A 22,035-nucleotide genomic window follows, 5' to 3' on the forward strand; every position below is an offset into this window, starting at 1 on the left:
CAGCTCCAGTCTTGTTTGCTGACTAAGGGCCACAGTTGATCCAGGATGACAGTCGGGCAGGAGCTCTGGTTCCTGTTTAAGTGGTCATGCTTCACACAGACTTTCCCCAAGTCATGTGAGTGAGAGTCGTCAAAGTCGATCCTGCAATGATGCAGGCCACCAGCATTACCCCAGTCTCCTGGGTGCTCGTGATGCAGTCCTGGCCATGGCCTCCCTGGCCCCAAAGTTCCCTGGGCTTCCTCCCTCTGGATGGCATGTTGGTGGCCAGGATGCAAGAGCACCAGTCAGCATGTTGTTTAAGAGGGGCTTCCTCGTTCAGAGGGAGCAGGTGTTTGAACACTGTGTTATCAGTATTAGGTCAAGTAAATAAAGATAAAGTTAATTAGGATTTGAATGGATCTATATTGAATGCCATATGCTATAAATGGAGACGAGCTCTTTCCATTCCACCTTTCTAGTACTTAAGGATCATTCATGAAATCGATCCTTCACTAGGTTGTAAAAAGCAATCTTAATAAATTGTCAAAGCATACTGTTAAAGCTTTTCTTCTTTTCCCAGCTGGGTGACCATGGACAAGTTAATTACCACTTCCTAACCTCCTTTCCCTGACTTGTAAAACGGGGATAAGAATGCCAATAGGTGGAAGTATATGAGATTGACATATCACTGTTAATGTCATAGTACAGTACTAGAAATTAGAAATGTTTTCAAGTTTTAGAAATATATATAAAATTTGACTCAGTAAAAGAAATTATACCTAGAAATTCTATAGAAGATAATAATAATGATCAAAATAAGTATTGCAGATTTAATAATTTATTCAAGTTCTGCTAAGGAGAGCGTCAGTAATTTGAAATGTGTTTTTAGCATATTTCTATACAAAGCGCTGAGTTCAGGTGACCCATCCTCAGTGTGGGGTCAGTGATCACGCAGTATTCTTGCCAAGGTCATTGACATTTCTGTTTTGTGAGTTGCTTATGTCAGCCAATCCTAGAGTTCCTGAAAAGGTGATATATTTGCATTGAAAGATTATAATTTTATTTAGCTATTTCTGGAAGAGATGGGAATTAGAAAAGGATTTTCAGGAAAAGGCACACACATAAAAAGTGATATTTGTATTTTGGACTGTGTTCTCTTTTTGTTTTTCTTCTTTGTGCTTCAAGGATAGCTTTTAACTGTGGGGGAGATGAGACAGAACATACTTTTTAAAAAAACTTTAAAAAATGCACAGTGACGAATATGTAATTCTCTTTGCCTTGCTTGGCTAGTGGAAATAGATGAGGATCAGACCTCCCTTTCTCTTTTGCTCACATAAAAATGTCTGAATTCCAGGCAGAGATGGTGACCACAAAGCCAACATTAGTCTTTATAGTCTTTAATTTTACCTCTTTTATTGTTTAGTAGAACTTGGAAAATGAGGATGGAAATCGGTGTAAAGACTGTTGCCAAGGCAAGCAGGTTTGAGTCCACTTGTCCCCCACCCCTTTCCCTGCCTTTCTTCTCCCAGAATATAGCCAATAAAACCTTTTTCATGAAATTCTATTTTAAGCCAGGAAATCATTTTACAATAAATTAGGAAATACAAATTTTTATTGTTTCCAATATTTTGCACATAGCATTTAACAAATGTGTGGTGAAGGAATGCTGGTCCCCAAACATGCTATCTAAAGAAATGACATGTGTTCATCACTCCACAGCCTGCATTGCGCCCAGGCATATAAATCTGCTGTTTTGTTGCCATTACTTCCAACGGCAGAGAAGCACACATATGGGTCACCTGTTATGGACTGTTAGGTCATCATAGTATTTCACAGCTAAAGGCTGTGCTTGACTTGGAATTCTGTGACATGTCCTGGGGCGAACTTTCCAGACCCATGGGCATTTTGAGAAGGAACCTGTAGACCTTCAGTGATGATGCAAACGCTAGTACCTTTCTTTACTGCTTGTCTTTCTCGGATTTTAATGCATGTTGTCCATAACTATTGGTAACATTTCCCTAAAAAACTTAACTATTGCATATGGCCTTTTATGTCTGAAATTCGCTGGTCGTTATCTAAATTCTTTCTTTCAACTGCTATAAATTTACCGTCCTCCCCTTTTAAATGGTAAGATTTTTCTTTCATTTGAGAATTTGCTCGTGTAGTTCTCTGGAATTCTTACTCGCCCGACCCCTCTTAGTCTTAGACTAAAAGAACGAAACCCTTTTCTGTGAATGACTCTTAAGACCTTATGTTCTGGATCGATAAAGGAACCTTTTCCTTCCCTGGTCTCAGAAGTGTTGTCTGGTTCCTCTCCTTTTTCCCTTTGAAGCGGTAAAGGGACAGCTCTCAGCCCTGGTCCACACCGCAGCTGTCTCCTCCCTGACCGGCTCAGGATGCGAGTCTGCTGTGCAGGGCGTGTGTGTGCTTAGTGCGAGGAGGGGGGGGGCATAGCAGACACGCTCTGTGTGGGCGGTCCGCCCACCGGACTCCTGGAAGTGGGGCGGTTTCGCATCTGTTTGTGAAACTCTCGTGGAACTTCAATTGCGAAAAAATCTTACTTGTGTAATTCACAACTTGAAAATCAAAACAGTAAAAATCAAACACTATTAGCCTAGGCTGTTCTTGGGGGCTCTTGTCCAATGAGGAACTCTAGGGGCTCCTGAGAGAAGGGGGTGTGGCTGAGGGTGGAGCAGCCACGAGGAGTTAAGTGGTTGACAGAAATGGAAAACGGTGCTCTACTCCTTACCCGGTGATCTGTTGGGGTAGGAGGTAACCGGGCGCTGAGTGTGGTTAAATAGAATTCTTTATCAGTTATCACGTCTAAAGAGGGCTTTGTTGTTTGTGAAGCCTTTTCACAAGTCCTTTTTCATTTAATGTGATACTTTTGTCTGTTGGCCGTTTTTGACATTTCGAGTTTTCAACAAGTACCTCATTCAATGTTTTCCAAAATGCTATTGAAAATCTGTTGTGTTGTGAATTAAATGTGTTGAATATATTACCTAGAGCATGCTCCTGGAATATTTTTGTCAAATAACTCAGTGTCTATACATTATGATCTGAAAAAATGTAATATGTTGTAATAAAAAAAGAAGTACTTTGGGCCCTGATTGGTGCAGCTCAGTGGGCTGGGCGTTGTCCTGTAAACCAAGAGGTCCTGGTCTGATTCACTGTCAGGGCTCTGGCCAAGTCCGGGGCACACTAGAGGCAACCAATACTTTCCCCCCTCCCTCCCCTCTCTCTAAAAATAAATAAATAAATAAATAACCTAGTTTTTAAAAAAGAATGAGGTTTTGGGGCTCAGAAAATCTGATTAAAAATCGTGCCTTAATCACTTACTAACTAGGAAACTTACTGACTTGGGCAAGTAAGAATTATTTTGATCCCAGAAAGTGCCATAAAATTTGCCCAGTTTACTTCAGGATTCTGTGTTTTCTGTGCATTTGGTTGCTATTTTTCCATGGATTTGTTATCTTATTCCATGTTCTAGTTTCTCTGGTTCTGATTTAATTTATTTTTACTTCTTTACTTTGCTTCATTTGTTACTTAAACAAATAATTATTGAGTGCTGTATGTGTGTATTTTTACGTATTGCCTCAGATCCTGCCTGGAGTGAGGCAGAGTATAAATAACTTTAAAAAGAGGGAGTTTATTTGAGAAGTGTTTGAGAAAGCTGTAAAACCTTAAAATAGACTCTTTGCTTTTATGAGTGATGCAGCTTGAGACTTTGAGGAATCCCCAAATTCACAAGCTTGAGGAATTTCACAACCTGGGCACATCCATGTATCCAGCCAGCACTGAGGTCAAGAAACAGAGCGTTATTTGTAGCTCAGCAGTCCCCTTCCTGCTTCCTGCCACCACCCAGCAGACACTGCCCCGCTCCACACCCCGTGACCACTGTCCGGACCTCGCATAGGATGGAGCCATTCTCCCTGGTTTTGAGTTCCATGTAAGTAGAGTCATAGGATAGCTGCACTTTCTTTTTTTTAATTGTGGTTAAGTATGAAGACAAAATTTACCATTTTGACTGTTTGTAAATGTACAGTTCTGTGGCATTAAGTACCTTTGCATCCTTGTCCACTGTACATATAGAACTTTTTCTTCTTTCCAAACACAGACTCTATACTCAATAAACACTCACTCCCCAAGCTCTTGGCAACCACCATTCTACTTTGTGTCTCTACGAACTTGCCCGCTTTAGATACCCAACCCAGTTCAAGTGCAGTCAGACAGTTTTCGTCTTTTTGTGGCTATCTTATTTTACTTAGCATATGTTCACAGTTCATCCATGGCATAGCATATGCCGAAATTTCCTTCCCTTTTAGGGCTAAATGACATTATATTTTTGTATGTATCTTATTTTGTTTATTCATCAATTGATGGACACCTTGGTTGCTTCCACCTTCTGGCTGTTGTGAATAATGCTACGGACAAGATTGCACAAATATTAGTTCAAGTCTCTGCATTTACAAGTTGTGTGTATACCCAGAAGTGGATTGCTAGGTCATGTAGTAATTCTATGTTTAATTTTTTGAGAAATCACCATATCCTCTTCCACACTGGTAGCATCGTTTCACATTCCCATAGAATAGTTACACTTGACTTTCCTCAACATTATGTATGTAAGATTCATTGACATTGACGTGTACTTGCAGGTCATTTATTCTCCGTGCTGTGTGGCATTCCATTATGTAAATGTACCACAGTATTTTTAGCCATTGTATTGTTGATGCGCATTTGGGTAATTTCTAGTTTGTGGCCATTATAAGTCCTACTTCTACCAAGGTGCATGTTGCAATGAAGTCTTTCAGTCTTGTAGTTTTGTTTAATCATTCTGTTAATATTTTCTCATATCATGGAAAGGAAAGGGGTTAAAGAAACCAGTTGTATAATTGACAAATCTTTCTGATTGTATCACTTGGTAATCTTTAGTGTCACAAGTGGCAATATCCAACCCTGGTTGCCTAAAAAAAGGAACTTGTTGGATCACATGATTGGAAAGTTTATGTCAGCTTCAGGCATGGCTTGATCCATGGCTCAAACAAATTTATTTATTCTCAACTTTGCTTTTGTCTGTCCTGGTTCCATAGTAGACAACCAGTGCATAGAGGTTAGACAATGTTTTCATAAAGATGAGTAAAGCAAAATCCAGACATCTAGCAAGGAACTACTGGTATCTGACAGCTCATTTTTTTATAGCAAATTTTTCTTATCAAAATAAAGTATATATGTAATTTTTAAAGTTGCTATGAAGCTTATGAAAAACTAGAGAGATCTGCCTCCCCCAACCCACCTTCCAGTCCTGCTTACCCGAGTGAACCATTTCAAACCTCGGGGCTCTTTATTTTAATACTGTTCTCCATAGTTCACAATCATGCATTTATGTTGCTCTTTTTTATTTATCAATTGTGTACATAATATACTGACTTCCTATTATGGAACATGAGAATTTAACTCTTATTCTACTTCTTCTACCTCATTTTTATATTTTCCAACTTCCCACAATTCACTATTTCAGTATGAGTTTTGTTTAAAACAATATTCAGTGTTTATATTACTTTATCTACATATTAGTTTCCTATTGTTCCTGCGACAAATAACCACAAACTTAGTGTCTTAAAACAACACACATTTATTACCATGCAGGTCTGGGTGTCCGCGGCCTTGCAGGGCTGAAATCAGGGGCTGCGTTCTCTCTGGGGGCTCTGGGGGGCCTCTGTTCTTTCCCTTTGGCAGCATCTAGAGGCTTCATCATTCTGGCCTCTGCTTGCATCACTCTGACATTGACGTTTCTGACTCTGACATTGACTTCTCTTGCCTCCCTCTTTTTCCTTATAAGGACCCTTATGATGACATTGGACCCACACAGAGAAATCCAGGACATTCTTCTTAAGACCTCAATTTAATCATATTGGCAAAGTCCCTTTTGCTATGTAATGTATTCACACATTCTGGGCATTATGACATCTTTACGAAAGGGGACCCAAAAATGTCTGAAATCATCTTCTGGAGGCCAGCACCCTTGTAGTGCAGGCTTCCCCCACTAGGTGAGTGTTCCAGGAACCCATCAGTATCAGTGTACCAGCTGGCATTGTTGTGAGAGGCTGCATTCGTCTTTAGTGAATTTTTTTGAAGACTTTTTCAACATATTTGCCAATTTCATGATGGATGATTTATAGCATACTGAGTGTTCAGTTTTTGACCAAAAATGGCATGAATCTCATGTCCCACCCTCCCTATTCACCCAATCTCACCCTGAGAAATTTTTTTTGTTTGTTTGTTTCTCTGGATGAAAAAAGTCCTCAAAGGAAAACATTTTGCTGATGTGGAAGAGGTGAAACAAAAACCAGCATAAACTATAAAAGGCATCAAAATCAATGAGTTCAAAAACTGTTTTGAGCAGTAGAAAAAAATGTCTTAATAGGTATATTGCATCAAATGGAGCGTACTTTGAAGGTGACTGAAGGTTACACATGCAGGAATATGTACACAAGTTTTTATAAATAAATTTTGGGTTTGGGGGGTGCCCCCTTGTAGAGGGGTCATTATTCTGCCTACCACTGTATACATTGTCTTCTCCTTCTCCCCCTCCTCCTCAACTAAGCACACCTATAAAGAACATATAAATGATTGAGCATTCAGGGGAGCCATGCTCACCATCACTCTTGCCTGAGGGTTTTATATATTCCTTGAGGAAGCCTTGAATCTAGAAAGGAGAAACAATGAGAAAATATTGGATTGGAGAGATCTGTTTGTTGAATTTTATATGAGAAGTCAAAACCCTTATGTGTAAATTCTGTCTGCCTGTGAGTCTCAGATGCAGGACTGGACTGGTGGGCCCATCCGGCAGCCGTGGCCTCGGAGCCGCTCATTTGTGTGGAGTGTGGTCATCTTTGCAGAATTCCATGCCTAGGTTGCTGCCTGGGTATGGCATGGAGAACCTGGCAGTCAGGTTTCTGTAACTTAGAGACACTCCTGGCTCTGGCTATAAAAAGCCATTTCCCCTGTAAACAAGAAGAAGCGTGTAGAGACCCTAAGGTTGGTAGCGTTGCTGAGAGGAAATGTGGGATGAGAAACTAAACAATCAGAGTGCACTTGATTTTTCCTAAGCGGGTGGCAATAAAAGCAGAACCAGAATGTTTACAACTGGCTAATGATGCTGAGGGCCCTGCAGAAACTGACTCTTGTCTTGAAAGCAGGGTTTCCAGAGCAGGGCTTCTCCACTGTGGAAGGCCGTCTTGGGTGCTATAGGGGATATAAGCAACATCCCTGGCCTCTGCCCGCCGGATGCAGTAGCAGTGACCCCTCCGCCCAGTGGCGACAGCCAAGCATGTCCCTGGACATTGCCAAGCCAGGTTGAGAATTGCTACTCTAGAGAGTACCTGGAAGGACCCAGCCTTAAAGCTATGCCACTGGGCTTGTTCAAAATCCATATTTTCAGTTCTTTTTTACCCTTTAAAAATGTATTTTTTCCATTACCATTTAACTCCTCTGTAGTCCCCCTGCAATCACCACACTGTTGTCCATGTCCATGAGTCCTTTTTCATTTTTCTCAGTCCCTCCAGCCCTAACCCCCACCTTCACCATGAACCATCATCCTGCTCTTCATCTGTGAGTCTGTCTCTGTTTTGCTTGTTAGATCAGTTTGTTCATTGGATTCCACACAGGAGTGAAGTCATATGGTATTTGTCTTTCTCCGACTGGCTTATTTCACTTAGCGTAATAATGTTCTCCAGGTCCATCGTGCTGTTGCTAACAGTATCGATGTGACGGTGATGTTTCCCTCCGGCAAAAAGAGGAGGCTGTGGAACCGCAGCCTGGTGGTGTGTGTGCCTTCTCAGTCAGACCAGAGTCCTGGGAACCACTGTGCTCTCCAACCACCCACAGAAACGCTGAACCTGAAGTTCCTCCCCCGAACGAGCCTGCATGCACAGCGAGTCCTTGTGTGTATGCCTGCCAGCCATCAGGGGCCTTTCTGGGTCTTCCTGTGGCAGTTGAAAATTCCTTAGCTTCTTGGAGGTCACCATCTGAGGTCACTGCTGTGACACCTAACATTGTGGAGAGCTGTAATTGTAATCATAAGGAGAAGGAGGGTGGCTCTCTTGAGTGGGGGGTGTCAGCAGGACAGGGAGGGCCACCCATTTATTTTTCGGCAAATTTTGAATACCTGTGCAGGCCATTCTTGGAACTGGAGATCTACATAATGCACTTAACCTCCCTGGCACCTACTCTTCGTAGAGGCAGAGACACAATAAAGAAGTAAATACAAAATATGTCAAATGATGATAATTGCCGAGAAGAAAAAGCATGTTAGGGTGATGAGAAGAAAACTACACATGGGAAGGCTTGCAGTTTTAAATAGGAGATTTGAACGTCTCCGGGGATGAGAGCTCCGGGCGGGGGGAGAAGGAAGTACAGAGGCCTTAAGACAGGCCTGTGCTAGGTGTACTTGGAGAACAGACAGCAGGGTGGAGGGCAGGAATTGCAGGGCAGGAGGCTGGGGAGGGGGAGTGCTGGTGGGTCACATGGAGCTTTGCGGGCATGGCTGGGACTCCTTCAGATCTCATTAGACGACGTTTCAAACCTGTGCTAGGGAGAGCAGTGTATGTACCTCTCATCTACACAGCACGCAGGTTTACTGAGTAGTGACTCGTGGACACCTCTCTCTTATGTACATTATATCTCACTCTCTCCTCCCAGATTTTTTCAAAGCTGTGGTGGGGGACCTCCCAAAATTGGAGTTACCTTCTGGAAGGCAGTCCCCCTTGTAGTACCGGCTTCCTTCCCCCGCTAGATGAGAGTTCTAGGAAGCCCTCTGGATCAATGGACTAGCTGGCATTGTTGTGACTAGCTTCATTTAGCTAGGCTGTGTTTAGCTTCAGTGCATTTTTTTAAAGACTCTTTCAGTGCATTTACCCATTTCATGATGGGTGACTTAAACGAGCACATCTGCCCACACCCTGCTGAGTGTTCAGCAGTTTTTGACCGAAAACAGCATGACCCCCGTGCCCCACCCTCCCCACTCACCCAATCTCTCCCCTAGTGACTTTATTTTTGTTTCCCTGGATGGAAAAAGTCCTCAAAGGGAAACATTTTGCTGATGTGGAAGAGGTGAGACAAAAAGCAAAGGACTAAAAGGCATCAAAATCAACGAGTTTGAAAACTGTTTTGAGCAGTAGAGAAAACGTCTTGATAGATGTGCTACATCAAATGGACAGTACTTTGAAGGTGACTGAAGTTTTAACATTTGAAAATAAATACACAGTTTTTTATAAATACATTCCAGGTTTTGGGGGGTCATACACACACATGTGTCTGCATGTATCCTGTTTTTTAAATGTTGGATTATGCATTTGACTTCCAGATTGTTTGCCATTAGGACCCCAGAACTTCATATGTTACAGTTAGTTGATAGTCGTGTGTTTCGCAAGTCTTTTTTACTGTTTAGGTTCTCCCTCTATCTCTTTTATTTCCTCTCTTTGAAAACTTCTGGTTAAGGAACCAGGTCATTGCTAGAGGGGCAGAGTTTCATAGTCTAGCTTCTGCTGATCACATCTGTGATCCTGTTTCACACACTCCTTTGTCCCTGCATTTCCTGTGTACTGCTATTGGGACGAGAGGTTTGGTCGTTATTCTGGGGAGGCGCTTTTCAGGCAGGACTCCTCCATATGCACGTGATGACCAGTCCTCTCTTTCTTTCTGGGGTCAGCAGTCTGCATCCATTGATTTATGAGGGTTTGAACAATGGTAATATTCTAACCGGGTCTTTCCTCCTTTAGTACCAGTTGGAGTATTTCTATAAAGAGAATCATTTTTCTGTCTATGAGGTACAATTCACAGGGAAATCAGGATATGTGCTTGAATTTTTCCCCCGTTACCAGTTTTCAAAATTAGTGTTTTCCCTAGTGCCTTCCAGAGGTGGCCCCGGCTTGCTTGCTTCCTCTCCTCCGTTCTTTCTTCCCTATCTTCTTGAACTCATGGCTTTAAACATTTGATGTGTTTTAGCATATTACTCTCATCATTTCTACTGATGCTTGATTATCCATTTTTGGCCAAGTTTGTTCAAGTTTTGGCTTTTACTCAGAGTTAAGAGGGAAGCTATTGGAGGGTTTTGAACATAGGAGTGATATATTCTCAAAAAGATCATTCTGGAGTTTGTGTGGCCAACAAAGTGTAGAGGGTACCAGGGAGGAAGTGTAGTCACAAGGAAGTTACAATAATCCAGTCAAGACATGGCGCATCTTGGATCAGGGCGGTTTAGGTGGAAAGAATCGTGGGATTCTGGGTGTTTTCCTTTGCCGAGAAGCTTGTCTGGGGAGGAGGGCAGGATGTGGAACAAAGTGGAACCCTCCTTGTGTTCCAATAAATCTTTATTATTCCTTACTGGCATGCCTTTGCGTTCATTACAATGATTTGTTTACATTTCTGCCTGCTGTGAACACTAACCAGTAACTACATGTTCTTAGTATAGACTATTGCCCCTTAAAGGGAGGAGGGGTGGGTAGTTCTGTGAGCTCACACAGGAGAACTTGGTTCCTAATTGAAAGACCCCAGAGCAAGTTGGCAGGTTAGGGTTTAGAGAAGGGTTCCAGGAATATCACATGAACCTCCGCGACCCCACGTGTACCTTCGGAGAGTTAAGTACAGCTGACCTTCCTGATGGGGGCAGAGCTGAAGGTTATTTTGTGAAAATGAAAAAATGGGGTTGAAGCTGCCCAGAGCCATGATGAAGGCTTGGACTCCAGCCCTCACTTCCGTTTCCGCCCCGAGGCCTTGTCCAGGGCACAACCTGAGCAACGGCACGGGCCCGGAGGGTAAAATAAACACACCAGAGTCTAATCCCAGCACCACCACCCACCGCATGCCCTGCTTTTCTTCATCTGTGAAAAGATGGAGTTTGACTTCAGAGCCTTTTAAATGAAATGCCTTAATAGTTGGTTCACCACAGCTCAGCATTGGACTTGAGGTGCCTGAAAGCTGGAGTTCTTGCTAAGAGAAAATTCTCTGTTCTAGTACTTCTTCTCTAGGTATGGGTGTTTCCCAAGTTTTAAAGTGCATTAGAGGAAGCGAGTCAGCTATGTTCTCCATATATGACAATAACAGTACACTCAGTCCTAAATTATGAATACTGTGAAAAACTGTGTTCTTTAAATAAACACAGAATTAAACTTTCAGGCATTCATAAGGTATGTTTTCTGCCTTTCCTTCCTTATTCATATTTGGTTCCTTTTGTAAAGTGTGTAGCACTATGCGTTCTTTAAAATTAGCTTGCAAATGTAAAATACAAACTCCTGTCTCTTACTTATCCAGTTGGTATTTTCCCATTGTAGGGTTTTTTCTGTTCACAAAAGTCATTGCCTCAGAGTTCAACTTCCCCCAAATTAATGCAGTTAGTTTATTCCTCTCTCTGATGATTGCCATATATAGAAAAAAAATCTAATTATTTTCACTGGGCACCATTCCCCATCTCTCTCTTGTGGAACATGAGTGATTTTGTTACTTCCACCAAGAATAAGTGAAACATTCCCAGGGTGGCTGAATTCTATCTGAGAGCATCGCTGGTAGGGGGCAGGGGGGGATAGTTGAGATTTGCTGAGATAAACTCTTTTATACGTGTGATACTGTGGCTTTATTTTTTCCCCCTGTCTGCATGGTGAAAAGGACTTTTCATTTCACTGAGGTGAAAACTGGGTCTGTGAGTGGAGCGACTTTCTTTAAAAAAAAAAAAAAAATCAGAAACCAATTACTTGATATGCAGAGCTGAAAGCCTTGTTCCCTTAACAAAATCAGTGCAGTGTGCACCGCCGTTAACCCGAGCAGAGCGGCTGACATCTCTTGATTACAGCTAGAGGTGGAAGGACCCAAACTTGCAGGATCTCCCTCCCCCTCGAGAGATTGTTAGTCCAGTCCTTTATAGAGAGGTTCATTTTGGCTCTCTGTCATCACCGGGACGCTGGCAGGGGATGTGTGTCACGGTGACAATAGAGTGTGCTAACATATAACAACCATGAAAGCCCAGCGGGAAAGGCTACAGATTCCGGGGCTGACCTTGGAGTAAGTATTGTCTGTCTTTAATATTTTAATGCTTTCTGCATGGTACTCGCTTTTCCTGCGACCAATAGCTATTTAGCGTTTGTTTGTACTGACAGCCTCAGAGCACTGCAGTGTGAGGTGCAGGAACATGCCTTAAATTCATGGCATTTGGTTTCAGCCGGTGTGGAAACCCAGACCCTTGCCTTTTACATTGCAGTCAGAGGAAAAGCATTGCTGCATATTTAAAGTTACTAAACCTCAGTGCTGGAAACATCTTAACAGCTCATTTGGAAAAAATGTATCAGCAGGCCATGGTGTGTCTGTCTTTTTCTCTTTCTCTCTTACTATTTGTTTATCCCTACGCTGTCTTTTTCTAAAGAAAGGCCCCTGTCTGCGTAATAATAGAAGACATGACAGTGGATTAGAGTGCAGGAAGAAGGGTTATTTGTGACATTCATCAGATGTGATCCATGTTTTATCTGTGCAACAGAATATTAATGAACTGTAGTACATTTTGAATCCTTTCTGCAGAGTCTCCAGCCACTGCATGCAGTGTGTTTACCTAGTTGAGCTCTGTGTTTGCTTAGCTGTTTTTTTTAACCCATTAACTCATCTGACTGCCTTCTGATTTGATGTCACCTCATGAAAATGTCCACATCTAATCTGTGGTGCAGAAGTTAAACATCTGTGATGCAGGAAGTGTCAGCAGATTTTTATTTTAAATCTCTTAGTCAAAGATGCAGAAGCTGTGAGTTAGTCTGTGCTGGCACACTTAAAATAATACCCAGTAAACACAAATCCAGCAGAAAAGCACAAGTATTTCTTTTTCTAATTTACAATCCAGATATAAAACTACATTTTGGTTGAAACCTGTACAAACCCAATTTTCTTATACTGGACTGCTTCCAGGAAAAGAATGGTGCCCAGTTCCTGGTATTAATTATTTCTCTTGAATTCTGTAAATGTGTCATGAAAGAGAAATTATTTCTTAATTGGTAAATTAATAAAAACTGGACATTTCTGAAGCGATTGGAATACTTTTCTAATCAGTTCTTGCTCTAAAATTGTACACCGTTTTTTTATAGAAACGAGTACTCATAGAAAGTTCGAAGGCTCTTACAACCTTCTTGCTACATGGGCCATTTTTCATAATAGAAATATAAACAGTATTTACCTATCCCCTTAATGTTTGCCCTCACTTCCATCTCCATCCCAACATCCAGCCCGCGCACCCTGGGTGGGGAGCATTTTAATGGCAAGCGCTGATTCTTCTACTTTACTCCCCTTTCTCCAGCATCCTGGACACACACAGCTAGGATGCCCGGAGCTCTGTGTTCAGGACCCAGGCACACTAGCCTCAGCTTTGCTTCCCCCTCTGTTTCTGCTTCCTTGTTTTTTGGGGTTTTTTTTTAATTTAGTATATATTATTTCATTTTCTTTCCTTCCTTCCCTCCCTCCCTCCCTCCCTCCCTCCCTTCCTTCCTTCCTTCCTTCCCTCCCTCCCTCCCTCCTTCCATTTTTAACATCTTGTCCGTATTAAGAGGACACACTTCAAAGTACCTTTTTAAAATACGAAATCAGTTATATCACGTGTTCTGTTTATAACTTGAAAGACTGAGGTGTGCCACAAGTTTGCTGACTTTGCCAAGGATGACACAGGACATACACAGGTCAGCTAAACAGCTAAAATGGACTGTGGTTGGGTCTCAGGTCACACCCCCTCCAGTGGAGTCTCTTCCCCGGCAAATGTTAGTGTGCCCTTAAAGTACATCACTCCCCCACTTCAGCTGGAGATGGCAGAACAGAGTGTAATAACACTTAAATGTCATTGTAGTGTGAGCATGAAGTTTACTTTGAACCTTTTGTTTACCTTAAAATTACTCTTAGGTAGACATAGCTAATTTTACATTCATTCATGGAGGAAACAAATTCTGTAGTTTCGAGTAAATTCAGTTCCTAAATATTGCAGAGAGGTGTTATAACGGAAGTCTTATCATTGGCTTTATTGAAAGCAGGTTTAATATATTTAACTTTAGTTATTTGGGGACCTTATAACAGACCATATATATAGAATAGTTTTTGGATCTCTCATGAGATGTTACTGTTTTTCTTTGAGGAAAGCTCATTCTGTAGGTACTGCACCCACAAACTATTATACCAGCATATTTCATACTCTGTGGGTGCAATTCAGAATTTTCTGTCACTTGTCAACAACATGAGGCATTTTCTGATTCCAGTTTCAGAAACTGAGACACCAAATCTATAAATATTTCCAAAATTAATAGATTATTAGTTTATTTAGAAATTTATGACTGACAGATTGCCTAAGCATGGCTTTCCAGTTTCTGGGAAAGAAAATAGGTTGTTTTTCTTCTCTTTTCTTTTCAAGTATGGAATTAAGATCATGGGACACTTTGTAGCACACTTCATACATGTCTGAGCTGGGAGACTGGGGTGGCGCCAGTGCCTCCGTGTGCTTATTTTAGGGCTGGAAGGAGCAGATAAGGCTGTACATAGACAGCCGGCGGCTATATCAGCGGACATTCCTGAGAGCTTCCCAGTGAGCTGTTAAGTGAGAGCCCAGTATGTCTGAGAGCAGCGGCTTTTCACTGTGCTGCGAATGTAAAAGGAAACTGAGTCCCTAGTTTACCAAGTACTGACACTAAACCGGGGAACGGTTTTAGAAGATACAAAACTTTCCTCTGTTGAAACATCCTATTTCATACATTGGAGCATTTTGAATAATAATTTCATATTTAATTTAAGACAAATGCAGCCAAGTCTCAATTATCCATATAATGGGACCCAGGGGTGGCATCAGAATTGGGTAAGTCCAAATCTGGTTTATTTAGCCGCTGGTGCCACTTCTCCATTCAGGGAAGGGCACAACCGGCTTGCCTGGACCAATGTGCAGGGGGTCCGAGACCCCCTTCACCAAGGCGGGAGAGCGTGGTAGGGCATAGTCATGGTCCAGAGGCAGGGGATGTTCTTTAAGATATTTATTGCATGCTAGCCTGGAAACTGGTGCCAGAACACCAAGCTAAGTCTTACTTTGCTTTTGCCATATAGAAATAATTGAGAATTGACTAGTTTTAACGTCATACTTTGACAGACCTATTGGCAAAATTCTTATAAGTAAGGTGTCTGACAATTTTAAGTTTTATTTCTTCTCTGAAAGAGACATGAAGCCAAAAGGGAAAAAAATAATGGGACTGTAAGCTTATTACCCCAAGATGAATATTTGAGAGTTGGCTGGTAAATAACTCGGTGGTGTGGGTGGTTGGCGGGGGGGCAGGGATCATAGCGGTCCACACACAGCCGGATTTCCGAAAACCTCTGAAACTAGAACAGTTTATAGCTCTCTATATGCAAGAAATTTTTGAAGATATTTATTATGAGCCTAAGTATACTTTATCATTACCCCTTGGGATTAGAGTAGTGTCGTTGAGTGCTTTCTCCATGAGGTCCGTAAAAATGTATCTTCCTATATGGAAATGTTTATTGCTTCCTATACGGAAATGTTAAGATACAGTATTTAACCTGGAATTTCTGTTATGTGATTACTTCCCTTTAGTTCCACTGCAAATTTTACCATTGATTCTTCACTAGAAATAGGGTATACTTCATAGAAAACAGGACTGAATTTTCTGGGCAAAAGTCACACGTCAAAGTCAGCTGCCAAGTTGCTTTGTGACAGAAGAAAGGCACAAATAAAAATGGCAGCAGTCGTGTCGAGAACGTGCATTTCAGCAGGAAGCAGTATACTTGCTCAGTATTTTGGAGCAGAAAAAGGACAAGTGATTAGATCACTCCCCACTGGTGTTGGTAGGCATGCTGTGGTTGATTCTGGCCTCCAGGGAACACAGCCCCTTCAGTGAGCTCTGCTGTTTTACTGCCATCATTTCTCCCACTCGGAATGACATTATTTTAACTTTCAGTCTCACTCCAAGGAGCCTGAGTCCAACCCCATCCAGCCCAGGCAGTCCCTGTAGTCCTCTCTTCGCTTTTCACTTCTGGAGGTAAGCGCACTCCAGTGCCTACGGAGGCGGCTTTGTCTTCCTCGGCCTTCCCCCAGTTCCCACCACGGGTATCGGAGTACTTCGGACTCTGCAATGCATAATAAATGGCTTTTTTTCTTAATTGCTCCCCTAGCATTAACATATAGAGTGAGGAAACCGGTGGAGTTGTTTGCTTGATGACTTACAGGAACACAGAGAACATGTACTTGCTATTCTATTTAGCGTGTCTTGTAATAGTTCACTCGGCGTCTGGTGATTGGTTGGTTGGTTGACTCCTGGGTGGATATGTGAGTGTTTCCCATCGCTTTCTTAGGGTATAATCTGCGCTAACCCCCACAGATTTTTATGAATCTTGTGTAATGATACAATTTAGTACAACTTCTGGAAAACAGGTTTTAATTCATGTTTCAGCATCAAAATATTTGTTGCCACAAATATTTTCATATTCTGTTACAAACAGAACAAAGTGTTTAAGTTGTCTGAGTAGATAAGTAATTTAAATTTATTTTAAGAATGGCCAGTTAGGTACTACCTCACCCCCTCACTCGAGGGCTGATATGCAAATTTATTCTTCTCTGTTCTTTAGAGAATTATCCCCAAGGAACTCTACTTGCATTTAGCCCAGTTTGTTACGGAATACAAGACAGAAAATACTGCTGGTATCGTATGTATAGTACATATGTTCTAGTGGAATTTTCGTGAATTGAGTATCTATGGGTATAGTGGATCTAATAAGAAAATACATATAAAGTGTCCAGCATTCCTTCCTGTCTTTTTTTAATTATAAGGAATAAAGTAGGATTATACTCTCAGTTGATGGAAAAAGTAACTTAAATGATTTATTAAGGTATATGTTTTACTTCATATATGCAAATAAATGAAAAAACTCATCACTCATGTCCAGTCCCTTAAAAATACTAACTTACAAGCTTTTTGCTCAGATGGTGTCAATGGGGTAACTTAACCATCTGTTCCTCTCATTTTTTTCCCCTAAAATAAGACTGAACTAAAATCTGTGAAGAAGAATTGACCTGGGAAATGAATTAATGGCTTTGAACTTTGGTTCTACTCTTCTGCTGACAGGATGGCATTTCTTATTGTAAAAGTGACTTGCAACACAAGAAACTTGAAAGTTCCTTGTGATAGCTTTTATGAAGAATCCTCGGAGTAAAACAGATCTGAAAACATGGAAAATTTTTCTGACAATCCAGAGAATCCTGTTGCTCTTGTGACACATCCGTTGTTGGTGATCCAGCCAAAGGTGACGGGCTGTCTTCTGAACTTCTCACTGTAACTTGTCTTCTTTGGATGCGCACATTTTCTTTTTCCTTCTTAAAGGTGATGGGCTGTTCAGGATGAAGGTGCTGTCGCTCGTAGTCAAGCTGAGCTCTGTGGCAGTACAGGGGAGGGTGAAGGTTTAAAGAGTATTTTTGGAGAAAGTTTTTTGAGAACTGATCATATTTGAGCTGCACCTTAAAAAAATCTTGGGGTGTCAGTGGGGAGAGATGGCGGTGAAGGACACAACCAGAGAAAGAATAAAAAAGAGCCGAGGTGGCGAGAAAGTGTGGCACATTATAGAAATGATGTGTGTAGCTAGAACATACGGTGGGTGGAGTAGAAGAAAAGCATGGAGTTGTACAGAGATGGATGTGGACTTACAAATTAATTCGGCAATATGCTGTGTAGGGCCCTGAATACTGAGCTAAAAAGTTTGACTTTCATGTTGTCAAGATTCCACAGTACTAGAAGATTTTTTTAAAAAATAAGGAGATAGCTAATCTGAGCTTAGACTGAGAAAATGTACCTTTACCAGAATTAAGAATAGATTGCATTTTAGGCAGAAACTCTAATGGTACAATATTTCATGAGTCAATTGCAATGAATTAAATTAACATTTACAAATTACTGTATAGTTGACCAAATGCTTTTATTTACATTGTCTCATTCAGTTTAACCCACTTGACACTACTGCAGGGCAGGGAAGAATATTGTCTTGGTTTATGGATGAAGATGATAACACCCTTAGAAATTAAGTAGCTTAAGTAGCCTAGGATTCAAAATGAAGTCTCTGATCTTTCCACTGTGACCAACTTAAGATATACATACTGCTATGAGATCATGAATATCGTTTTAATTATGTGGTTTCAGTAGACCTCGTGACCTCCTTCAGTCATGTTTATTTCCCCAGTGCCTTTCTCAATGACTGGAATGTAGTAAGTGTTTGGGAAGTGTTTATTAAAGAGTGAATAAAGCAATGAGTGGGAAATAAAGGCTATCATAACAGTGCTATTCACAAGTCAACCACCAGATGAATGTACATGAACACAGTTGTGATTCTCAGTCACAGAACAAGAGTGTGGGAGAGGATCTGCTCCATGTAGTCATTCAGGGATTCAGGGAGTCGTCAACAGCTTCCCTTCAAGGTTGCCTTGGGCATCGACATCCAGCTGGTGGGAAGGAAAGGGGAATGGGAAATGGTGCAGTGCCAGCCTTGAGAGTGGTACCCATTGCTTCCAGTCGTATTTCATTGCCTAGAATTTAGTATTCTGACTACACCTGGGGACAAGGAAGGCCTGAAAGTGTAGCTCACTTGTGTCCAAAAAACCGAGGAAATGAGTTTGGTAAAACAGCAATCTTTGTCACAGAAGTTGATGAAAGAGAGGTGTCCATAGCAGGTGTTCACTAAAGGTGCTTTTACCAAATGGTTGACACTAAAACTTCCTGCATTTATCAAATGGAACCCAAGAAAGGTGAGTTGGAGAGGGGGGAGCTGTAGGAATGATGAGTAATGAAGACATCTCTGCATAGTAATACGTGCTTGGCAGTGTGGAACTGGGTTTCTCAGATAGTGTGCCTTAAGTGATCACCTAATGTGAATTGGAGAGACTCCCAGTATGTTTAGGATGTTATCACAAAAGAGTATTTGTTTCATACCTGCATAGAACTGTTTTCTCCTCCACTGGTTGTGATAGGTCAGATTTCCTCTCCTCTCCTTTTTTATGAGTGGTGTGTGAAGGTCTGGGGGAGAAGAGTGGTGGTGGTGAGCGTTAACTAACTGTGTCCGTGCCCTTTGGAGGTGCTGACACACAGCATTTCTAAATCTGGCAACGGCAGGTGCTGTTCCTTTCGTAGAGGAGCCCTGGAGGCCAGCAGTGCTGAGAGGTGAGTTAGCCCCCACCTCCCGCACTCCTCCAGCCGGGGCTCTCTGAAGCTTGCCCAGGAGGAAGAGATGTGCAGCTTCCCTGGCAGCTCAGTTACTAAATGGAATTTTAGTTTGCTACATCACTACGCAACGTGATTTAGAATGCAACGTGGTACCACTGCCTGGCGGTTATGGCAAGGCAAATGTTGGCTCATTATGAGGGGTAGGATTTTCTAAGAAAGCTTTCTGCATGTAGAAGGGGCTGCCTCAGCAGGCCACCAGTTTCATGGAGGTTTTGCTGGAAGGCCAAGTTCCCACCTAGCTGGAGAGAGGCAGGGGCGTTCCTGAATTGAGTAGAGCATTAGACCACATTTTTCCCAAAGGTCCTTCCATCCTGAAATTCTGATACTTTTATGATCTTCCAGCAGGACTAGGGAGACAGAGGAACAAAATACACAATTTGTCCACAAACTAAAAAAAAAAAAAATGGCCTAAATATTATTTTATTGGTGCCAATGTGACCATCTTAAAAACTTTAAGTAGAATTTTTGCATTTCTGCCCTTTCCTTCTTCTGAAGCACCCATAACCACTCAGAATTTCCATGGTCCATGGTACTTAAATTGACTACCAATTAGTAACTGTTCATATAACGATGACATCAATGCATTATGAGTGATGTGGATGTAACCTGTGCCAGCTTGTAATCTGGTCTGTGATGAGATAGCAGAATTCCAAAGGCAGCTACCTCCTTTTATGTTCTCAGTATTTTCTTGGCACCTAGCATGCCTTCCCCTCAGCAGGGACCCAGTAAGTAGCTGGGGACTGGCCACCATGACTCAGCGACATTTCTGTCATAATACAGTGATGTTCTCTTGTTTTCTCACTTCACGCCCCAACTTCTGAGTGGATGGCAAGCATCAGAGTATCTGCTGCACTTCCTATGCTCCCTCCCTTCTGATTCCTCCATCCTTTTACTGGCCTTTCTGTTTCGTTCCTGGACTCTCAAGCTCGTAGACAGTCAGCTATGCCGGAGTTGGCCGTAGAGCAGGTATCCCATTTCTTCTCTTAAGTCTCCCTCTCCCTATTTCATCTGTGACCGGAAACTCACGTGCCACACGGCTGGTAGGATACAGTCCAAGTTTCGGAGGAGAACATTGTCACCATGCTATTGATTCCATGGGGACAATCATTTTTATCTATTTTTTTCCAAACGAGTAACTACACATCTAAAATAGTGCCTGACACTTCATCCCTACCTGTGGGTGGAATAAATGACTGTCATTCCCTGAAACCCAAGCCTATTCTCATGTTTTCACTTGTGCTCAAAACACGACATACACGTTGGGATGTGTATGCTTTGAGAATAGTGCTGACACCTTGGAAGGTAGGGCGTGCACTTTGATTCTTCCATAAACTTTAAATTATAGACATCAAAATGTAAAAACTGACCGAGTATCAACCATAAATAAAGGTTCGAGGACAAAGTAGAAGAAAGGCCTTATTAAAGGAAGGTAAACCCCAGGTATATTAGAAATCCTGGCTCTGATGAGGGACAGAGAAAATGACCTGGAAGTCATGGCGGATCTCAGGCTGCCGAGGATAAATGAGGCAGTTCAAGGGCAGGTGATGGGATGTGGGCCCCATGGGAGGCCTGTGTCCATCTCCGTTACTGCTGTCTCCCTGGCACCGGCAACAGCACTTGGTATATAGTAGATAGTAAATAAAATTAACTGGTTGTTGTCATTGGATGTACTTGCAGCCAACCAGACAGTTCTGAATTGGGGACTTTCAGGGGCTGTGTTTTAAAAAATATTTATTGTATTTTTTCCATTACCGTTAAATCCCCTTATAACCCCCTGCCCACAGCAGTTACCACCCTGTTGTCCATGTCCATGAGTCCTTTCTCCTTCTCGCTCAATCCCACCACCCCTAACCTTCCCCACGCCCTGCCTATCCCCGTCCTCCTGCTCTCTATCTGTGAGTCTGTCTCTGTTTTACTAGTTGGTTCAGTTTGTTCAGCCCTTCAGTCCTTCAGTTCAATCTGTACTCCCTCATGGTGTGATTCTAGTCCAGCCTAGAGCCTAGTCACTGCCGCCCCATTACGGTGGGGCTCCTGTCCTCCTGTGCGCTGCAGGCCCCTGCTGGCCAGCCTCCTTCATCACATGGTCCGACAGGCCCAGAGGAACTGAGTTTGGGAGCCCAACACACCAAGAGCCATGGTGCCTGGGTCTTAGTCACCTAGTCACCACAATCAACTTCATGTCCTTGGGCAGATCATGAATTTCAGGGATCTTTATTATCTCCAACTGAAAATCTCCAACTTCACTGGCAATGTAAGAATAACTATTATAGCTAAAAGGTATTTGATCTGATAAATTGGATTAGTGAGAATGGGACCTATGGAGGTCCTAAGGATAGTGGGAAGGGGAGGCAGACAGTGCCTTCAGAGAGGAAGGTATCAGGGACAATTGTCAGTTTTTTCAGGAGCCTGTCCATTTGTTCTGTTGCTGCTAGAATGGTTACTGAGGGCCCATGGCCGCCTGAATTCCCGTCCGTTCACTTGTTGCCATGGTGAGGGGCAGACATAATAAGCATTTACCAAATACGTGGCAATATGTTGTGATTTTGCATCTCCTTTTCGCAGGGAACCTGTAAGTACGGAAAGTCTCCTGATGACTAAACCCTTTTCGTTTTGTTTACTTTGTAGGATGAACAGGACCATTTGTCTTTTTCATTCTCCCTTCTTGTTCTTTCTTTCCCTTTATGGGGAACGTTGTAAAAATCTGAAGAAGCTGGTACCAGATGGCACATTTTTCATACTCTGCAGACACCAGTTCCTGTGCTTTTGTGAATGTGATGGT

At 42.1% G+C, this 22,035-nt stretch overlaps 1 protein-coding gene across 9 annotated transcripts in view; it reads left to right on the forward strand.

Annotated features, from left to right (window-relative positions):
- Nucleotides 1–22,035, forward strand: part of MAST4 (microtubule associated serine/threonine kinase family member 4) — a 524,826-nt gene that overhangs the window by 320,201 nt on the left and 182,590 nt on the right. The window contains exon 1 of one of the 9 annotated variants that reach the window (XM_053657258.1): nucleotides 15,297–16,031. The exons of the other annotated variants lie outside the window; for them this stretch is intronic. Within the exon in view, the coding sequence (XP_053513233.1) occupies nucleotides 15,844–16,031 (188 nt within the window). The 5' untranslated portion in view covers nucleotides 15,297–15,843. Of the gene's footprint in view, nucleotides 1–15,296; nucleotides 16,032–22,035 lie in introns of those variants that run through there. 9 annotated transcript variants of the gene reach the window in all.

This window comes from Artibeus jamaicensis, unplaced genomic scaffold, assembly GCF_021234435.1.
Source record: "Artibeus jamaicensis isolate MK-2021 breed Jamaican fruit bat unplaced genomic scaffold, CSHL_Jam_final scaffold_369, whole genome shotgun sequence".
NCBI classification, from domain to species: domain Eukaryota; kingdom Metazoa; phylum Chordata; class Mammalia; order Chiroptera; family Phyllostomidae; genus Artibeus; species Artibeus jamaicensis.